General features: G+C 49.0%; 1 protein-coding gene across 2 annotated transcripts in view; it reads right to left on the bottom strand.

The window, feature by feature from the left end:
• Nucleotides 1–15,892, bottom strand: part of MTCL1 (microtubule crosslinking factor 1) — a 120,910-nt gene that overhangs the window by 70 nt on the left and 104,948 nt on the right. For both annotated transcript variants that reach the window (XM_065889977.1, XM_065889978.1), the window contains 4 exons: nt 12,348–12,602; nt 7,356–7,652; nt 5,485–5,516; nt 2,565–4,050 (listed from right to left, as the gene is read on the bottom strand). In XM_065889977.1, coding sequence (XP_065746049.1) covers nt 2,565–4,050; nt 5,485–5,516; nt 7,356–7,652; nt 12,348–12,602 — 2,070 coding nt within the window. The remainder of the gene's footprint in view (nt 1–2,564; nt 4,051–5,484; nt 5,517–7,355; nt 7,653–12,347; nt 12,603–15,892) is intronic.

The raw sequence follows: 15,892 nt of genomic DNA, 5'->3' as shown, positions 1-15,892 counted from the left end.
AAGCAAGTAGGTTTGAAAGTACTTTTTAAAAAAGAACAACAGTAAAGGTTTACAGTCAACAGGCCTGGTGGCAGCCATCTGGAGAAGCGGGCACACAGGCCGGCCCCCGCCTGGCCGGAGCAGGAGGGGCCCTCACGACAGAACAGCTACAGACCTCTCCCTTCCGCTGGCTATTCTTCTCTTCTCCCCGAGCTGCCCCTTGGCATTTAACATTTCCAACACCCTACGACTGCTGTTTTTGAAACAGAGCCCATTAAACAGTCAGATTGTTTCAGTCACAATGACCAAATGACTGCAGCTCAGACTAAAACGTGCCCTTCGAATTTTCCACTGAGACATTTCCAGATTATCCTCTCTCTCCACACCAGACCTGCTCACAGCTTCTAGAGAGAAAGAATGCACCATTGTGCATTGGTGCTATGTCTTCAAGAGAAACAGAGGAATAAGTAGCTCATGGGGTTAGAGTGAGGGGAGAAAGGGAGTTTCCTACTGTGCCCGTTCCTGGCTAGGGATGACTCCATCATCACCCACGTTTAGCTGTCCCATTGAGCACTCTGGGAAAGATTCTCCCATATGGGCTCAGAGGAGGGTGGGAAATCTGAATTCATTCTGATTTTGAAATGAAAAAAACTACCACAAGTCTAGGGAGGGATGGGAAGGGGCCTTGGGGTCTCCAATGGGCCTAATATAGTAAGTCAGGTCAGGTGAGGAATAATTCCACTGGAGTCTAGAATAAGCCAAATTCCAAGCCAAATTCCAACAGCAAAGGAAAAAGAGCCCATGACATTTAAACACTGCCCGTGAGAGCTCCATGCCAGTTCTGAACCCCTGACACCGTCCCCCTTTAAATCAGCCATCACCTCTTTTGGTAGTAAACACACCGAGTGAGAAGAAAATCTAAACAGACACTTCACCGAGGACCAAAGTGGGGCACAGCTTTATATGGATAAAGCCATTTTCACGCCTTGGTTTAATGACTCATCACAGCACTATTTCCTTTCTAGTCTCACAGATTGCCTGCAGCATTCATTCGTGACTCAAAATGTCTCTAATATAAATGGACACCACAGACAAGCTAGTTAATGCTTGGGACAAAGCTCTCATTCCAAGAAGGTGTGGCGCTCACCTAGCTAGACCCTCTGCAGCAGCAAACCACTTACCTGAGGGGCCCTGAGGGATGGGGTAACAGAAGCCCGCAGAAGACACCATTTGTTACCTGAGAACACAACGTCCTTCTCAGAGCACCCAGCTTTATCACAAAGACGTGTACCTTTGGCAGGCGTAGGCCACAGACTGTCAATATTAGGTTGAACCATATGGTGTTGCCATTTCTGTAGGTCACTGGCAATTTCACATGGTTTAATCTATTTCAGATTTAAACTCTATATTTTGAGTTAAATGCCTCTTGTTGGGTTATACTGGGAAGCTGAGCATTCCTTTTCCCACTGTGGGTAGATCAGGTGACACAGGAAATATACCTCCTCCTCTCCTCACCTGTGCATCTGGGGCTGCAGAGCCTTGGGAGGGAGCCTGTATGTGTCTTTCTCTAACCTCCGCCATCTGCCCAGCCTGGAGAATGCCTACCGGTGTCTGGATTCCACTGCTGTGGAGGTTTTGCATCTGGGTTCCTGGTGGGTCAGGCCTCACCCCCAGGTCTACACATAAGGGTGTCTGACCAAGGGCTGGGAAACCTCCTCTGGCACTGCGTGAACGATAAGGCCAACATCACCACCGTTTTCACCCCCGGCATCATCGTCGGGCTTTGTTTTATTTCGCTCATCCTTGCCGTGGTCCAGTTATACCACATGTGGGTATGATCAGGGCAGAATTCAAGATCGACTGATTTGCAAATAACCTTAAGGGGGGAGGGATACAATAATAATCACATACTAATATGTGACAATATGGATAATAAGCGTGGTCACAGGTAACAATAATAGGTGATGTTTAAGGGGATAAGGATAATAATCGCGTTGTATGAAGGCAGGATGTATGAAGGCAGGATTTTTGACCTTATCCATTCGTCTCACCTGGTCTTACTGCTAAGAGAACGCACGCATACAGAGAGGGTAATGGGATTTGTGAGACGTGAACCTGCTGTCTGCACTGAAGCCAGCGCTGGGATCCAGACACCCTTCCTGGAGGTCCTGACGAGAGGTCTTCTTCTATGTCCACCCTGTCAAAACCCTCTCTCTTCATCACACACACAGCTGGAGCAGAAAGCCTGATGTTGCCCACACACGCTCCCAGAAGGAGGGGAAATATGAACCTGAATGAAAAGCCCTGATAAACAGACAAGCATGGATCGCTGAGGCCACAGTGGAGGACCTGAGTCAATCCCTGAGCTACTTAGGAAAACCATCTCATGGTCCTCAGAGGATCACTGACGGCAATAAAACCAAGTTCTCTTTTAAGAAGCAGCTCAGGCTTTGCGTTCCTGCTTGTTCCATCCTCGCCTGAACCTCCTGAACTCACATAACCTGGTACAGCCCCAGGGCCAGCTGTGCTGACACTGAAAAGGATGAGCCACAGGGGGAGGGGGTGGGATACTCAGCCTCCTTTACCTCGATGGACCCCGGCTCGGCTCTGACCGTCATTTCTCCCACGGGGCCGTTGCTGCTGAGACTGGGGGTGCCGTGGGTGGCCTGCCTCTGCTCCTCCTTTAAGGCGTGTTCCAACAGCTTCCGGTGGAGGATCCGGGCGACGTTCTCGGTGAGCGTGTAGCCGGGGGGAGCAGACAGGTCCTGCCTCGCAGGCGTGCCCTCTCCCCCTTCCTCCCTGCACGTCTCGGAGCCACCCCCGACCGGGCTGGGCGACCGGCCTCGGGAGCTGGGGCTCGTGTCCTGGCCCGGGCCCAGCTCCGGCGGGGGCTCTGCCGAACGAGACCGACTGGCGGCCCGCACCCCCTTCTGGAAGGGGTCCTGCACCATAGGGCTGTGGTCGATGATGCTGAAGAGGCTGGAGAGGCCGTCGTTGATGGCGGTGTGCACGGGGCTCTCCCGAGTGGTGGTAGAACGGGCCCAGGCTGACTCGCCACAGCCCTTCGGGGCCAGCCCCGGGGAGGTCCTGCTGCTTGGCTGGTCCGCTCTGGGGAGGGGCTTCCTCTGCAGCTTGGGAGACCCGTACTTGGGGGAGCAGCATGTGCGTTCAAACTTGGCCTGCACCTTCTCGATGGCGGGGGCCACCTGCCTGTTCCTGAGGCCGCGGGAGGGAGAGGACACGGGCGTGGTGCCACCCCCTGCCTTGGGTGTGAGACACTTGTGGGGGCTGCTGGTGACGGCGCTGCCCCGCAGGGCTTCGGTCTGCAGGCCGATGCTGATGGTCTGGATGGTCTGCGTCCCTGTTGTCCGGGACCCATTGGTCTGGCAGGCCGTGTCCTTGACCGGAGGTTCCCTGGGGCTGGAGCAGACAGCGCTGACAGAGAAGGCCACCTCCTTCATGTCATCACTCAGGTTCTTGGACATCTCCAGGCTGTGCAGCGGGGAGGAGAAACCGAGGGTGCTGTCGAGGGGCCAGAGCCCACCCTCCGTGTAGTCTCGGGTGTGCTTGGAGGGGGCACAGGGCCACCTAAGAATGTGTTCAGAACAGCCCCCCTTGGTGTCCCCCGGGCCCCCTCGGGCCCTGCCCTCACCGCCTGCCACCACGGTGCCATCCAGCCTCCGCACGGCGGGCGGGCTGTGCAGCATCCTCACCCCGGCCTGCTCGGCGCAGACAAGGTTCCGCGGGAGCTGCTTCTGGCAGTGCTCCGGGCTGGTCACGGTGTCCGTGGTCAGGGTGATGCTCGTCGTGAGGTACCAGGAGGAGTCGGAGAAAGGGTCGGTGCTGGCCTCGGGCCTCGCCCGACCCGCCTCGGTCCTGTCCGCCCAGGGGTCTGGGGGCCTATCATCCCAGCTCTTGCTGTTGAACTCCTCGATGTACTTGAGGTCATCTGGGGAGAGGGGTGGGGTGATGTCCTCCTTGCTGCTGGTGGCGGGCAGGCCCTTCTCTGGCAGGAAGGGAGAGCCATCCATCAGGCGCTGGAACTCAGACATGGATGAGACGGACACGGCCCTGGGGAAGGGGAGAGGAGAGGTGTCAGCTGCCACCGGCTAGGGAGCCACAGCCCTGGAACCCCTGACCCAGCACAGCCTGTGTCCTGCCCACATGCACAGTGCCTGTGTCTCCACCTGAAGGATCAGGACACGTTCCAGCTGCCTGATGTTTTCCACTCTTGGGCTGACCCTCTGGTGTCCAACAGGCGCTTATGGCTCTGGAATTGCTGCAGGAGCCTTGTATTGGTCAGAATTTACTACAGCCGACCCTCAAAACCGTGGCAGAGGTGGGGCTCCAGGGCAGTCAGAGCTAAGCTCTAACCCTGCTCTGCAATATTCTAGTTCAGTGCATGGATGCTCCACAGGAAGAAGGGGAGCCTGGCTGAGGCCTGGCCTCTCCACGTACTTGATGGGCACCTTCAACGTCGAAGCTGCGGGAGCTTCCCGAGTTCCCGGCATTAGAGCAGGCGCACATCCCACAGACGTGAACACACCACAGTCCCAATCCAAACGAGAAACTGGAGCGGCGGGGAGGGAGAGATGCCACCACAAAGCAACTGTGACCTGAAGCCTTCTCCGCCCATGGGCCTCATCCTCTGTTGGCTTAAAGCACTAACAGTCTCCCAAGGCCAACAGAAGATGTGGAGGAGAGGAGGGGCAGTGGAAGGTGTGATCAGGCTGGCGAATGGTTTCAACACCATTTCAAACAGAAATCCCCTCTGGCCCTGCCCAGACCCACCCACAGGCTCAGTCCTCCCCTTCCCTCTCTACTCAGTTTAAACAAATTTGCTTATATGTGCCTTTTCAGACATGTCCCGCCATACATATATGGGTTACTAGAATCAGACTAAATTAGAAGAAAGGGTTTCCATGGGCTTTTCAAAAACCATTTAACACAATCATGTCCTTATATACACAACTCTAATCACACAGCTCTTACTGTGACACTAACACACACATGAACGCAGCATAGCACTGGCCTTTTTGTTGCTAATAATTTAAAATGCCGTATTTATGAAATTAATAATAAAGCAACTACTTATCCAGAAGTTTTACTCTGCGTCATTTTTGAAGAGTGTCACAGGACACTGCAGTGACAAGACAGAATTTTAAGACCAGGAGGTTTTTTTAAATTTTTCGTTACATTGGGTCGTTGTTGCTGCGTGCCGACTTTCTCTAGTTGCAGTGAGCAGGGGCTTCTCATTGCAGTGGCTTCTCTTGTTGCAGAGCACGGGCTCAGTAGTTGTGGCTCGAGGGCTCTAGAGCACAGGCTCAGTAGTTGTGGCGCACAGGCTTAGTTGCTCCACGGCATGTGGGATCTTCCCGGACCAGGGCTCGAACCCGTGTCCCCTGCATTGGCAGGCCGATTCCTAACCACTGTGCCACCAGGGAAGCCCAAGACCAGGAGGTTTTTACTGCAGTAGCCTACTATCATTTCATCAATCTTACTTACCTTTGAAGATTTCCCTTGTGATTTTCTTCTTCCTATAAAGAAGAAGGAAGTTTATCTGAATTGGTTAACATTGGCTGCCTGGGGGCCCTCAGGGTGCTAAGTGATTTGTTTTTCTCTTAGGACAATACCATTTAAAATGTACATGGGAGCCAAGTTTGGGCCAAGAGTGCCTCTGCCTCTCAGCCCTTTGAAGTACAATAATGACACCAGAATCCAGGGGTGATGAGGGGTTAGAGCCTCTGAGTCCAGGGAGGGCCCACGTGAATGAGAAAAATTGTCTATAAACATTGTCACAAAGTGGCTCTCCTGTGCTCCTCAAAGGGCATCACTAAGCACGTGAGCTTCAAAGCTGCCTCGTTAATGACTGAATGTGAGTTGTGTGTGTGTGTGTGTGTGTGTGTGAGAGGGAGAGGGAGAGAGAGAGAACAAACGCATGCAAGAGAGGAGAGGGAGAAGGAAGGGAGGACAAGGGTGAGAGCAAGTTAGGGGAGAGACGTCTCTTGGCCTCAGCCTGCCTATAGAAGTCGGTGTGAGAGGTATAGACTACTACATATAAGATAAATAAGCTACAAGGATGTATTGTACAGCACAGGGAATACTGCCAATGTTTTATAACAACTAAAGGGAGCAGAACCTTTAAAAATCGTGAATCACTGTTGGACACCTGCAACTTATATTGCACACCAACTGTACTGAATAAAAAATGCAGAAGTCGGTGTGACACCCTTAGAGGGCTCTTTGTTTTAAACATCGCCCGTGGGAATCAGGGAAGGTACAGTGACCTCTGCTAAAGAAGAGAACATGCACACACGGTCCTCCTGAGGACACCCCCGTGCGGACCAGTCCCGAGGGAGCGAGGTCCAGTGAGCCTTGGAGGTATTGCGACTGAGTCCTGGCACAGCAAACCGCCTGAGCATCCCCCAGGGAGCCCTCCCGTGGGATCTGGCCACTGCTTTGAAGATGGCACAGGAGACGATGCCACTAGATCCCCGGGGTGGCATGCTGGCGCTGTCACCGCTGCTGGGTACAGGTGCCGAGGAGAAGGCACTTGACCTCGTCGACCTGTGACTGAGAGTGATCCCCCACTTCAACATCCCTGCCTGACGGGCACCCCGTCCGCTGAGCGTGTCAAATGACGGGTGCAGCCACTGTGAGATTGGCTCAGGTATGATTCCTAAAATCAATCTTTAAATCCCAGTTTTTAGAAAGTCATAACCAAAAAAACCCAATGCTGTGCCATGGAGATTTCTGCACAGAGCTAAGCTCTTCTATTTGCTGATCTAAGTTACATAGGTTTCTAGTGTTGGATTTTTTCCCCTTTGCACAGATAAGGTATTTATTGTATGTCACTGGTTAGTGACATTTGTTACTTTCTTTAAAGCAAATTTTTTTCCTGTTATTGTTTTCTGGAATGAGAAGGCCGTACTATGATTTTAAGAAAACTTGCGGCTCTGCACTTCCCAGGATGATCTATTGGGTTTGCCAGAAAGTTCGTTTGGTTAATGAATACGTCGTTAAATAAAGTTCTTGCTGAAAATGAAAAATGTCTTTTATTTTTACTTAAAACTGATCGAACTTTCTGGTCAACCCAGTATTTCCTCTTGTGTTTCACTGGACACTCCCATTCCTGAGACTCCCATTCACACAGGACCCAAGCCCTGAATTTCTGAACCTGAGACAAGCAGCTAAGTGAAGCAGGGAGCCTGGGGTCAGGACCACCAAGCAAAGCTCCTGCATCATGAAGGGTTCGTTTTTACTGACCCCAGAGGCTGTGATATGCAAAACCAGGGGCCTGCCAGCCACTCGGCCGCCTTCCCAAGCCCCTGCCCTCGGTCCTGCCGCAGGTAACTAGACCCCAAACCCAGGCTGACCTCGGGGAAGCAGTTCCTGAACTCCCTCTCGGGCTTGCGGTCTGGAGGCTCCTCTGGCTCGTCGTCCAAGGACAGGGCATCCAGGTAGAGATTCTCCCGGGCCGAGCACCTGTCCGATTCCTTCAGCTTGGACAGCGGCTGGTCCTCAAACGTGCTGGAGTCAGTGTCCATGCAGGGCCACGTCCCCGTGGGGTGGGGTGCCCAGGGGCTCCCCGTGTGGGCACAGGGGTGGACATCGCCTTCCTTTTGATCACAGAGGAAACTGCCATCTCTCCGGGGACTGTTTACTTTCTGCAACTTGAGGGTTTTAAAAATGAAAACAATCAGCCTCATTTTTCTGTCTGTTGCTCCCTAAGGTCGTGGTTTCTCCACAATTTGGAATTAACGTATGGTCTCTCTGAAAGATGGTGAGAAGTCTACGTTCTTAAAGTTCTGACCTTAATTTCAAAAATAACACATCACAAATGCTTTTTGAAAAGAAAAATCACAATTTTATATGGACTAGAAAAATCTGCATTAACCACACGCCAGCCAGCTCCTTCTGATGAGAATATGTTATTGTATATAACTTTGAGTACTGTGCTCACAGGAAATTATACATGTATTTTTTTAAATCTAACATTACCAAACGACACATTTAGAACTCGCTTTTGGTAATTACCTTCAGAACGTAAGGCACACTCAGTGGAAAGCCATCAGTGATAGCAAACTTCTGAGGGTGAATTTGATTTTCCTAACTAGCAGAGTTTCTAAATAACAACAGAGCATGGTCTCCAAATTACTTGAAATGGGTCCTACATAAATCCCGAGTGATCACCTGGGTTATAACCACTGGGTGTCGAAAACATCTGACACTTTGCTTGAGAGGATTAAAATTTAGCTACAGAGGTAATTACAGATCTGGTATGACTAGAAAAAGAAACAAAAACATGAGCCACATAGTTTGGAGTCATACTTTTCTCTGACTTGGTAAATGCAAGCAGCAGCAGTGGGGAAACCTCAGGAGACCTGCAACCAGTGTGTGTGGCTGGTCATCTCAGCTCAGTGTCCCCACCTGTAAGAGGGGTGCCCCTCTCTCTGGGGCTGTGGGAGGGCTGCAGGCCGGGCCCGGCGTAAAGCTCACTGTTCGTCAGCGGGACCACCACCGACCCCCCTTGAGGCCTGCGTGATTCCTCAGGCCTGGGGGCACTGATAAACGAATGCCTCATGCCCTCACAGCAGGGGGCCCTTCAGGAGGAGCCGCGTGGAACCACAGGGACAGGCAGGGACACGCGTGCCTGCAGTGCCCTCTCCATGGAGGAGCCCTGAGGGGCTGCCCTGGACCCTCCTGAGCTCCCCTCCAAAACAGGCAGAAAGCACCTTAGGTCGGCTCACACACTCCACCGCCCTGGCTGCTCTTTGGACTTGAACTCAAGGGCGGGGGCAGCAGAAGTGGTGCTGAGACGGTGCCCGGAGGCTTTGACCCTCCCTTGGAAGCACATTTATTTACCCTTTAACAAGGCATCTTTCACAAACTACATCTCCTGTCCTAACTGAAGCCTTCATCAGCAAGCTGGATAAGTGTGGCCTGTGTGTCATAGGGAACAAAGCCATGAGGAGTCATGGGGACTTTTACTCATTTCTAGCAATTTCTGAGGTGGTGGAACCAGTCTCAGAGTATTATCTTCATTTTAGGAGCAAGATGGCGATTCAAGCAGCTGCAGCTTAAATGTTAGAGTTTGAGGCAGAATCCCAGTTGAATTAGGGAACAAGCAAGTCACCGGGGGTTTCAGCTCAGCCCCCTCTGCTTTCTACTCCCTCCCCAGTGACATAGCTCTCAAAGATGCTAAATGCTTTCTTTTTTAAAAAAATGAAAAGGAAAGTTTTTTATTATGTTCATCTAATGCATGTCAGTGTAATTTAGTTTCAACATATGATCATCTCCAAGCTATTTCGGGCACAGAATTAAAATGCAAGAATCACATTTGAAGCTGTAAATGTGCACGGAGGGTGTGTGTGAAGAGTGGGGAGAATGACTACAGGGGAGAGCTATGATCCAGCATATTCTCACTCAGCAAAGTGGGGTTTCAAAAATAAACCTGGGCAGCCAGGAGCAATGTGCACTAAAGCTGTAAGTGTTAGTTAGGTTCCCTAAAAATGAGCTGGAGTGGTTTCAGCTGGAGGTTTCTGCTGCCAAGATGCCTCTGCAGTGCTGTCATAGAATAAATGGTCCCTACAAGGATAGGGTTTCCTAGGAGAGTCATTTCAAACCAGGCATCAGCACCTACTGTACTTAGAGTCCTGCAGTAGAACAACTTATAAAGCAAACACCAAATTTACAAGGTTTGCAGGCAACAGTAAACCCTTGAGAATGTCACTTTACCTGAATTGGTCACAAGAAAAAAGGTTACTTTGTACACAGGTTTTAAGAGAACAGCCTTTCATGCTGCAGAGGTAACTGATTTAAGGAAGTCACTGGAAGAAGAATGACATGGGCGCTTTCATTTAGTCCTTTACCACAGCCAACTCCTCAGGCCTCCGCAGGCTAACAGACTGAACAGAGGAGAAAGTAGTGTAACTCCAGGAAAGTTAACTCTCACCCATCAGATCTGGGTTGAGACAGATGCTGATAAGAGAGATGGTGTGTGTTACATGACCTTAACCACATTCCCACAGTCATTCGTCATATCAGATGCCTCACATGGCACAGAAATTATGTAGGAATTCAACACCACCGGGCAAGTACGAAGCATGTGTTCTCAAAGTGGAAAATGGATTTAGTGTTACTGCTTTCACCACCTGTATTAGGTCATCACAGACAAGGTTACACGGCCCACCACAGAGCTATCGAGGGGCATACGTTATGAAGAGTGTTTGTCTACGTGTCTTGTTGTAGATGTCTGCACATCTACGGAATGCACAGCTAAAAGTTAAATGAATAAACAACTCAATAACTGATTAAAAAAATCATACACTACACTTCAGCCAATTTCCTCTTTTACAGAGAATACCTGTAACTGCTTTTCCTCATTTTCAGGATTGGGTACTGTGATTTTTTAAATGTCAAATATTTGCGGGGGGTGGAGGGAGGCTGGATTTATTTTTGAAAGCCACAATTGCATATCTGAAGCATCAACAAACCCTCTTCTGAAAACAGCGATGAAATCATTGTACAAAACCTGCGGGATCCACCACACAGATTTCAGGAACAGATGAATGAACGCCCCAGAACCCACGTGTCTTGAGTCCATTTTGCTCAAAGATGTTAACCTTGATGACTGAGGTTCTGAGGCTGCTGTCATCGTGGTAGGGCCATGGCAGTAGTGACAGTCTGGAAATGGAGTTCAGCCCCTGCCCACTCATCTTTCCAAAGATAGTCTTAAAATGGGGTGGCTGTTCATCCCTAGGGCATTAACTCTTCGAACATTAAATGTCACGGGATGTCTTACTAATTTTTCCTTTACTTCTAGAAATTCCTCATTCCCCAAAGTAAAATGAAGCCCTTAAAGACTTGCTTAACTTACATCCAAGGTGTGACTTCCAAAATGAAGCCATGATGAGACCAACAAGCCTACAGCTCACGGGCAAAGGGGTGATGACGATGGCCTTGCTGAAGTGCGGGAGGGACAGTGTGTACGGTCCTGGAGGGATGGCCAGGAGGGACCCTCCCTGATAACGAGGTACCTGGAGGAGCCAGGATACTGGTTAACGAACAATGGATGAATCCGTGACCACTTTGTAAGGGTATGTGCTGCATCTGCCCCTACGATTCCCACCCGACAGCTGATCCTCTGCATAGAGCACAGGCACACAGGGGATTTAAGACAGAAGATTCTTCTCAGGTGCCACATTTCTAGGCCAAACAGGAAGTGGCCAACTTTCCTTCGATAGGATTTGGGGAATTTTGAAATGAGCCATATCATCTACCAGTCTGGTGACTCAGTTGTGTGAGTAACCAAACCCAGGAAGGATGTCGGGCCTCTTTATCTGCAGTGCACTTCTGCTCAGAGGTTTCAGAGCCAAAGATTCCTGGTCCTTTTCAGTTCTCTCTCCCTCACCCCCTCCCATCTCAGCAGTGAGCAGAAACGGACCTTTGCCACTGCACCTGCAGAACACAGGTCCCATGTCTAGGGATAATACAGCACATTTTCCAAAAGACAGCATGGATATTTATGATAGAATAATGAAGTTATTTTTCCTGCATTCAGTTTATTGATTAATACATTTCCTTGAGGCCTCCTGAATTTATTATAAGTGTGACAGGCTGAACTACAGTGCATGCTCTGTAGAAATCCAGCCAGGGTAGAATCCCAGTCCTTCATCAGTTTCATGTGAAAATTTAATTTGTGCACTACTCAGGCAGGACTGCAGCTACACAAACTGTCCTAAGTCTGACGCAAGGCAGGGAGTGATTATCTCTAGAACAACAACTCCCCCTTTCCCACAGAACTCATCTACATTTTTCAATGTTTGTTTAGCTGAAGATGACGAAAGATCAGTCACTTCCCCTGTGTCCTGTCTAATCACAGCTCCACAAGATCCACAGCAGGTGCAAACAGCCTGACTTCCTACTGACTTCAGCAATTTCTTTACTAATGGACAACAGTTCCATTCAAGCTGGAGCAGTCACCATGACCACATCTTTAGTGGCAGACTTAAAAGCTAGTTTGCTTTTTGGTAGAAATCACTTCCTAAGGCCTGAAATAATCTCATCTTTCAAGTTTAGTCTTTAAACACCTTTAAAAAGTTACCCCCCAACCGTACACACACAGGGAAGTTACCCACAGACTTTGCAATGAAAAGGTCTGTGTCATGGGAGGGCTGAGCCTAGGTCTCCAACACCAGAACTCCTAGGATTTCTTCCTCTTCCTCTGGAAGCCCCTACATCAGCCTGATGCAGCAGAGACCTCCGAGCTGTCTGATTTTCCCCTTCTGAGTGCTCTGATTTCCAGGTCAGGCGTCTCTGCCTCCTCCCCTGGGGCATCCTCACCTCCTCCCCTGGGGCATCCTCACCTGTTCGATTCTCCACAGGAGCTCCTTCTCCTGCCGCCCCCACTCCTGCCGCTCCCGGTCCAGGCGGTCGAGAAGCTCTACCTTCTCTCGGTTCCAGTTCTTCTCGCTGTGGTGGATCTGCCATCGCAGGTCCATGACCAGCCCATGACTGTCAGCCAGGAGCTTCTGCTGTGCCTCCCTCTCCTTCATGAACACCCCTTTGCTGTCAGCAGAGGAGCCCAGGTCTCCCAAGCTTTTCTCAGTCTTCGCTTCCAGCTGTCAAGGAGAACAGACTTAGGAACTTAGTCCCTGACAGTCTCGCGTTAGTAGGTGAAGAAAATCTCAGCACGTTCATGTATTATCCCTGGAAACATGTTTAAACCAAGATCTGACCAATCTTATGGAGGAAGCACTTTTCATCTTTAAAGTCGTAATTAAAAACATCTGACATGGGAGAAAATGTGTAAACAGAGCAACTGACAAAGGATTAATCTCCAAAATATACAAGTAGCTAATGCAGCCCAATATCAAAAAAAAACAACCCAGTCCCAAAATGGGTAGAAGACCTAAACAGACATTTCTCCAAAGAAGATATACAGATTGCCAACAAACACGTGAAAGGATGCTCAACATCACTAATCATTAGAGAAATGCAAATCAAAACTACAATGAGTTATCACCTCACACCAGTCAGAATGGCCATCATCAAAAAATCTACAAACAGTAAATGCTGGAATGGGTGTGGAGAAAAGGGAACCCTCATGTACTGTTGGTGGGAATGTAAATTGATACAGCCACTATGGAGAACAGTATGCAGGTTCCTTAAAAAACTAAAATTAGAACTACCATATGACCCAGCAATCCCACTACTGGGCATATACCCTGAGAAAACCGTAATTTAAAAAGAGGCGTGGGGGCTTCCCTGGTGGCGCAGTGGTTGAGAGTCTGCCTGCCGATGCAGGGGACACGGGCTTGTGCCTCGGTCCGGGAGGATCCCACGCGCAGCAGAGCGGCTGGGCCCGTGAGCCATGGCCACTGAGCCTGTGCGTCTGGAGCCTGTGCTCCGCAACGGGAGAGGCCAAAACAATGAGAGGCCCGTGTACCGCCCCCCCCCCCGAAAAAAGCGTGTACCACAATGTTCATTGCAGCACTATTTACAATAGCCAGGACGTGGAAGCAACCTAAGTGTCCATCAACAGATGAATGGATAAAGAAGATGTGGCACATATATACAATGGAATATTACTCAGCTATAAAAAGAAACGAAATTGAACTATTTGTAGTGAGGTGGATGGACCCAGAGTCTGTCATATATACAGAGTGAAGTTAAGTCAGAAAGAGAAAAGCAAATACCATATGCTAACACATATATATGGAATCTTAAAAAAAAAAAATGGTTCTGATGAACATAGAGGCAGGACAGGAATAAAGATGCAGATGTAGAGAATGGACTTGAGGACACAGGGAGGGGGAAGGGTAAGCTGGGATGAAGTGAGAAAGTAGCATTGACATATATACACTACCAAATGCAAAATAGCTAGCTAGTGGGAAGCAGCTGCATAGTACAGGGATCTCCAGCTCAGTGCTTTCTGACTATCTAGAGGGGTGGGAGGGAGACACAAGAGGGAGGGGATATGGGGATATACGTATACATATAGCTGATTCACTCTGTTGTACAGCAGAAACAACATTGTAAAGCAATTATACTCCGATAAAGACGTTAAAAAAATCTGACAGAGTCACACAGAAGGTGAAGCAGTGAATCCACCCAGCTTCCCAGAGTCTGCTTCTTACTCTCCCTTCCCAACTGTGAGTCACCACATCTCTTGCCTGTCCTGCTGTACAACTCCTTGCAGGCAGGCACGTGTCTGTCCCTACATCCTTAGGGACACCATGTGGAACCTGGTGATGGGAGAGTGATGTAACCTGGCAGTCTATAATAACACCCAGGAGATTAAAGACCAAAAACTAACAAGCAAAAGAACTCCCATCTAGACATCACATGCAAACTGCTGAAAACCAAAGAGGAAACCTTGGAGGCAGACAGAGAAACAAAATAAACCACAAATGGAGGTGCGCAGACGAGAATGACAGCAGACCTGTCCTCGGAAAGTATGTAAGTCGGGGGAAAATGGAGTGACATCTTGAAAGGGCTGGAGGGGGAAAATGTCAGCCTCAACGGAATTCTATACTTAGCAACACCATCTTTCAAAAATGATGGAAGAAAAATGCCTTTTCAACAAATGAAAACTTTAAAGCAGGCTTACATTTCAAGAAATGATAAGAGGAAATTTTCAGGCACAAGGAATATGGTATCAAGAAACACTTGGACCTGCACAAAAACTGAACACTGGAAATGACCTAAATAAATGCAAATATAACTCATTTCCTCCTCTTTTTAACTGCTTTAGAATACTACTGAGTGTCTGAAGTAAAAATAGTTGCATTGTATTTTGTCTTTAGAGAATGTGTAGAAGTAAACTGACAACAGCACAGAGGACAGGAGGAGGGAATTGGGGGTGTACTGTTGTTGGTGAATGTGATAAATTTTAGTGAAAGATTCATGAACATAAAGATGTATCCTTTTGCCTATTCTAGTTCAGCAGATCCCCGAAGTCTACCTATGGACCCATGTTAATCCGTTCAATTCTAATGGTTTCTAATCCATTCTCTACCTCAATACCAGAATTACCTCTTAAAAACGCAAGTCAACATGTTTTACTCGTGTGATAAAATCAGGATTAATGTTTCAGTTCCTTGGCTATTCTGCTTTCCACTGTATGTGACAAGGTGCAGCTCCTCCGGTGTGCCATGCTCTTTTCTTCATGATGTCCCTTTTTTGTCCAAAAGACTGTTTCTCTCCTTTTCCATGTGTCCACTCCTGTTCATCCTCCGAGATTCATTCTACGCAGGGCTTTCACAAACAACCCTTCCCTGAACCCTCAAGCCGAGGTGTGTGCCCTGCACGCCCCCCCGCCATCCCTGAGAGCCTGTGTACAGGCCTGGCGGGGCACTTGCCACACTAGTAGTAACTGTGGCCCTTGTCTGGTCTCCTACTGCACTGAGAACCCTTTCAAGATCTGTCTTATTTGTTGGGGGATCCTGGCAGTTAGAGCAAGGTCTGACCTAGGAGTCAGTTGAAGGAATCACAGATTTGGGAACTGACATAAGATGGCTTCCACTGAAAGAAAATACTTCACTTTCGGTAGAATTCAACTGTTTTGCATTTAAGTAGAAAAGGATAAAGATGAGTGAACTAGCATCAGCCCACATCCATCATTCCCTGGGCTCCAAACGTCTGAGAAACTGGCTCACATCAAAGATTATGCCTCCTCTTTTTAGCTACGCTTACATCTCTGAAAATATTTAGATTTTTCCACTATAAACATAGTTTTAAGGAAGTTTAAAGGCAGCTCATCAGAACGCCCTTACTCATTTCTCATCCACTGCCAGCTCTTCAGGCTGTGAACTAAGATAAACAGAAAATCTAGTAAGAACCTCCTGCCCAGCAGTAGGCAGGAGTCATACCTGGGTTAGCAGCTGCATCCCTTGCCCAGCCTGGCCTG

This window comes from Phocoena phocoena, chromosome 13 (assembly GCF_963924675.1).
Source record: "Phocoena phocoena chromosome 13, mPhoPho1.1, whole genome shotgun sequence".
NCBI lineage: Eukaryota > Metazoa > Chordata > Mammalia > Artiodactyla > Phocoenidae > Phocoena > Phocoena phocoena.
The sequence above is the reverse complement of the archived record's forward strand: the minus strand, read 5'-3'. Positions and strand labels throughout refer to the sequence as shown.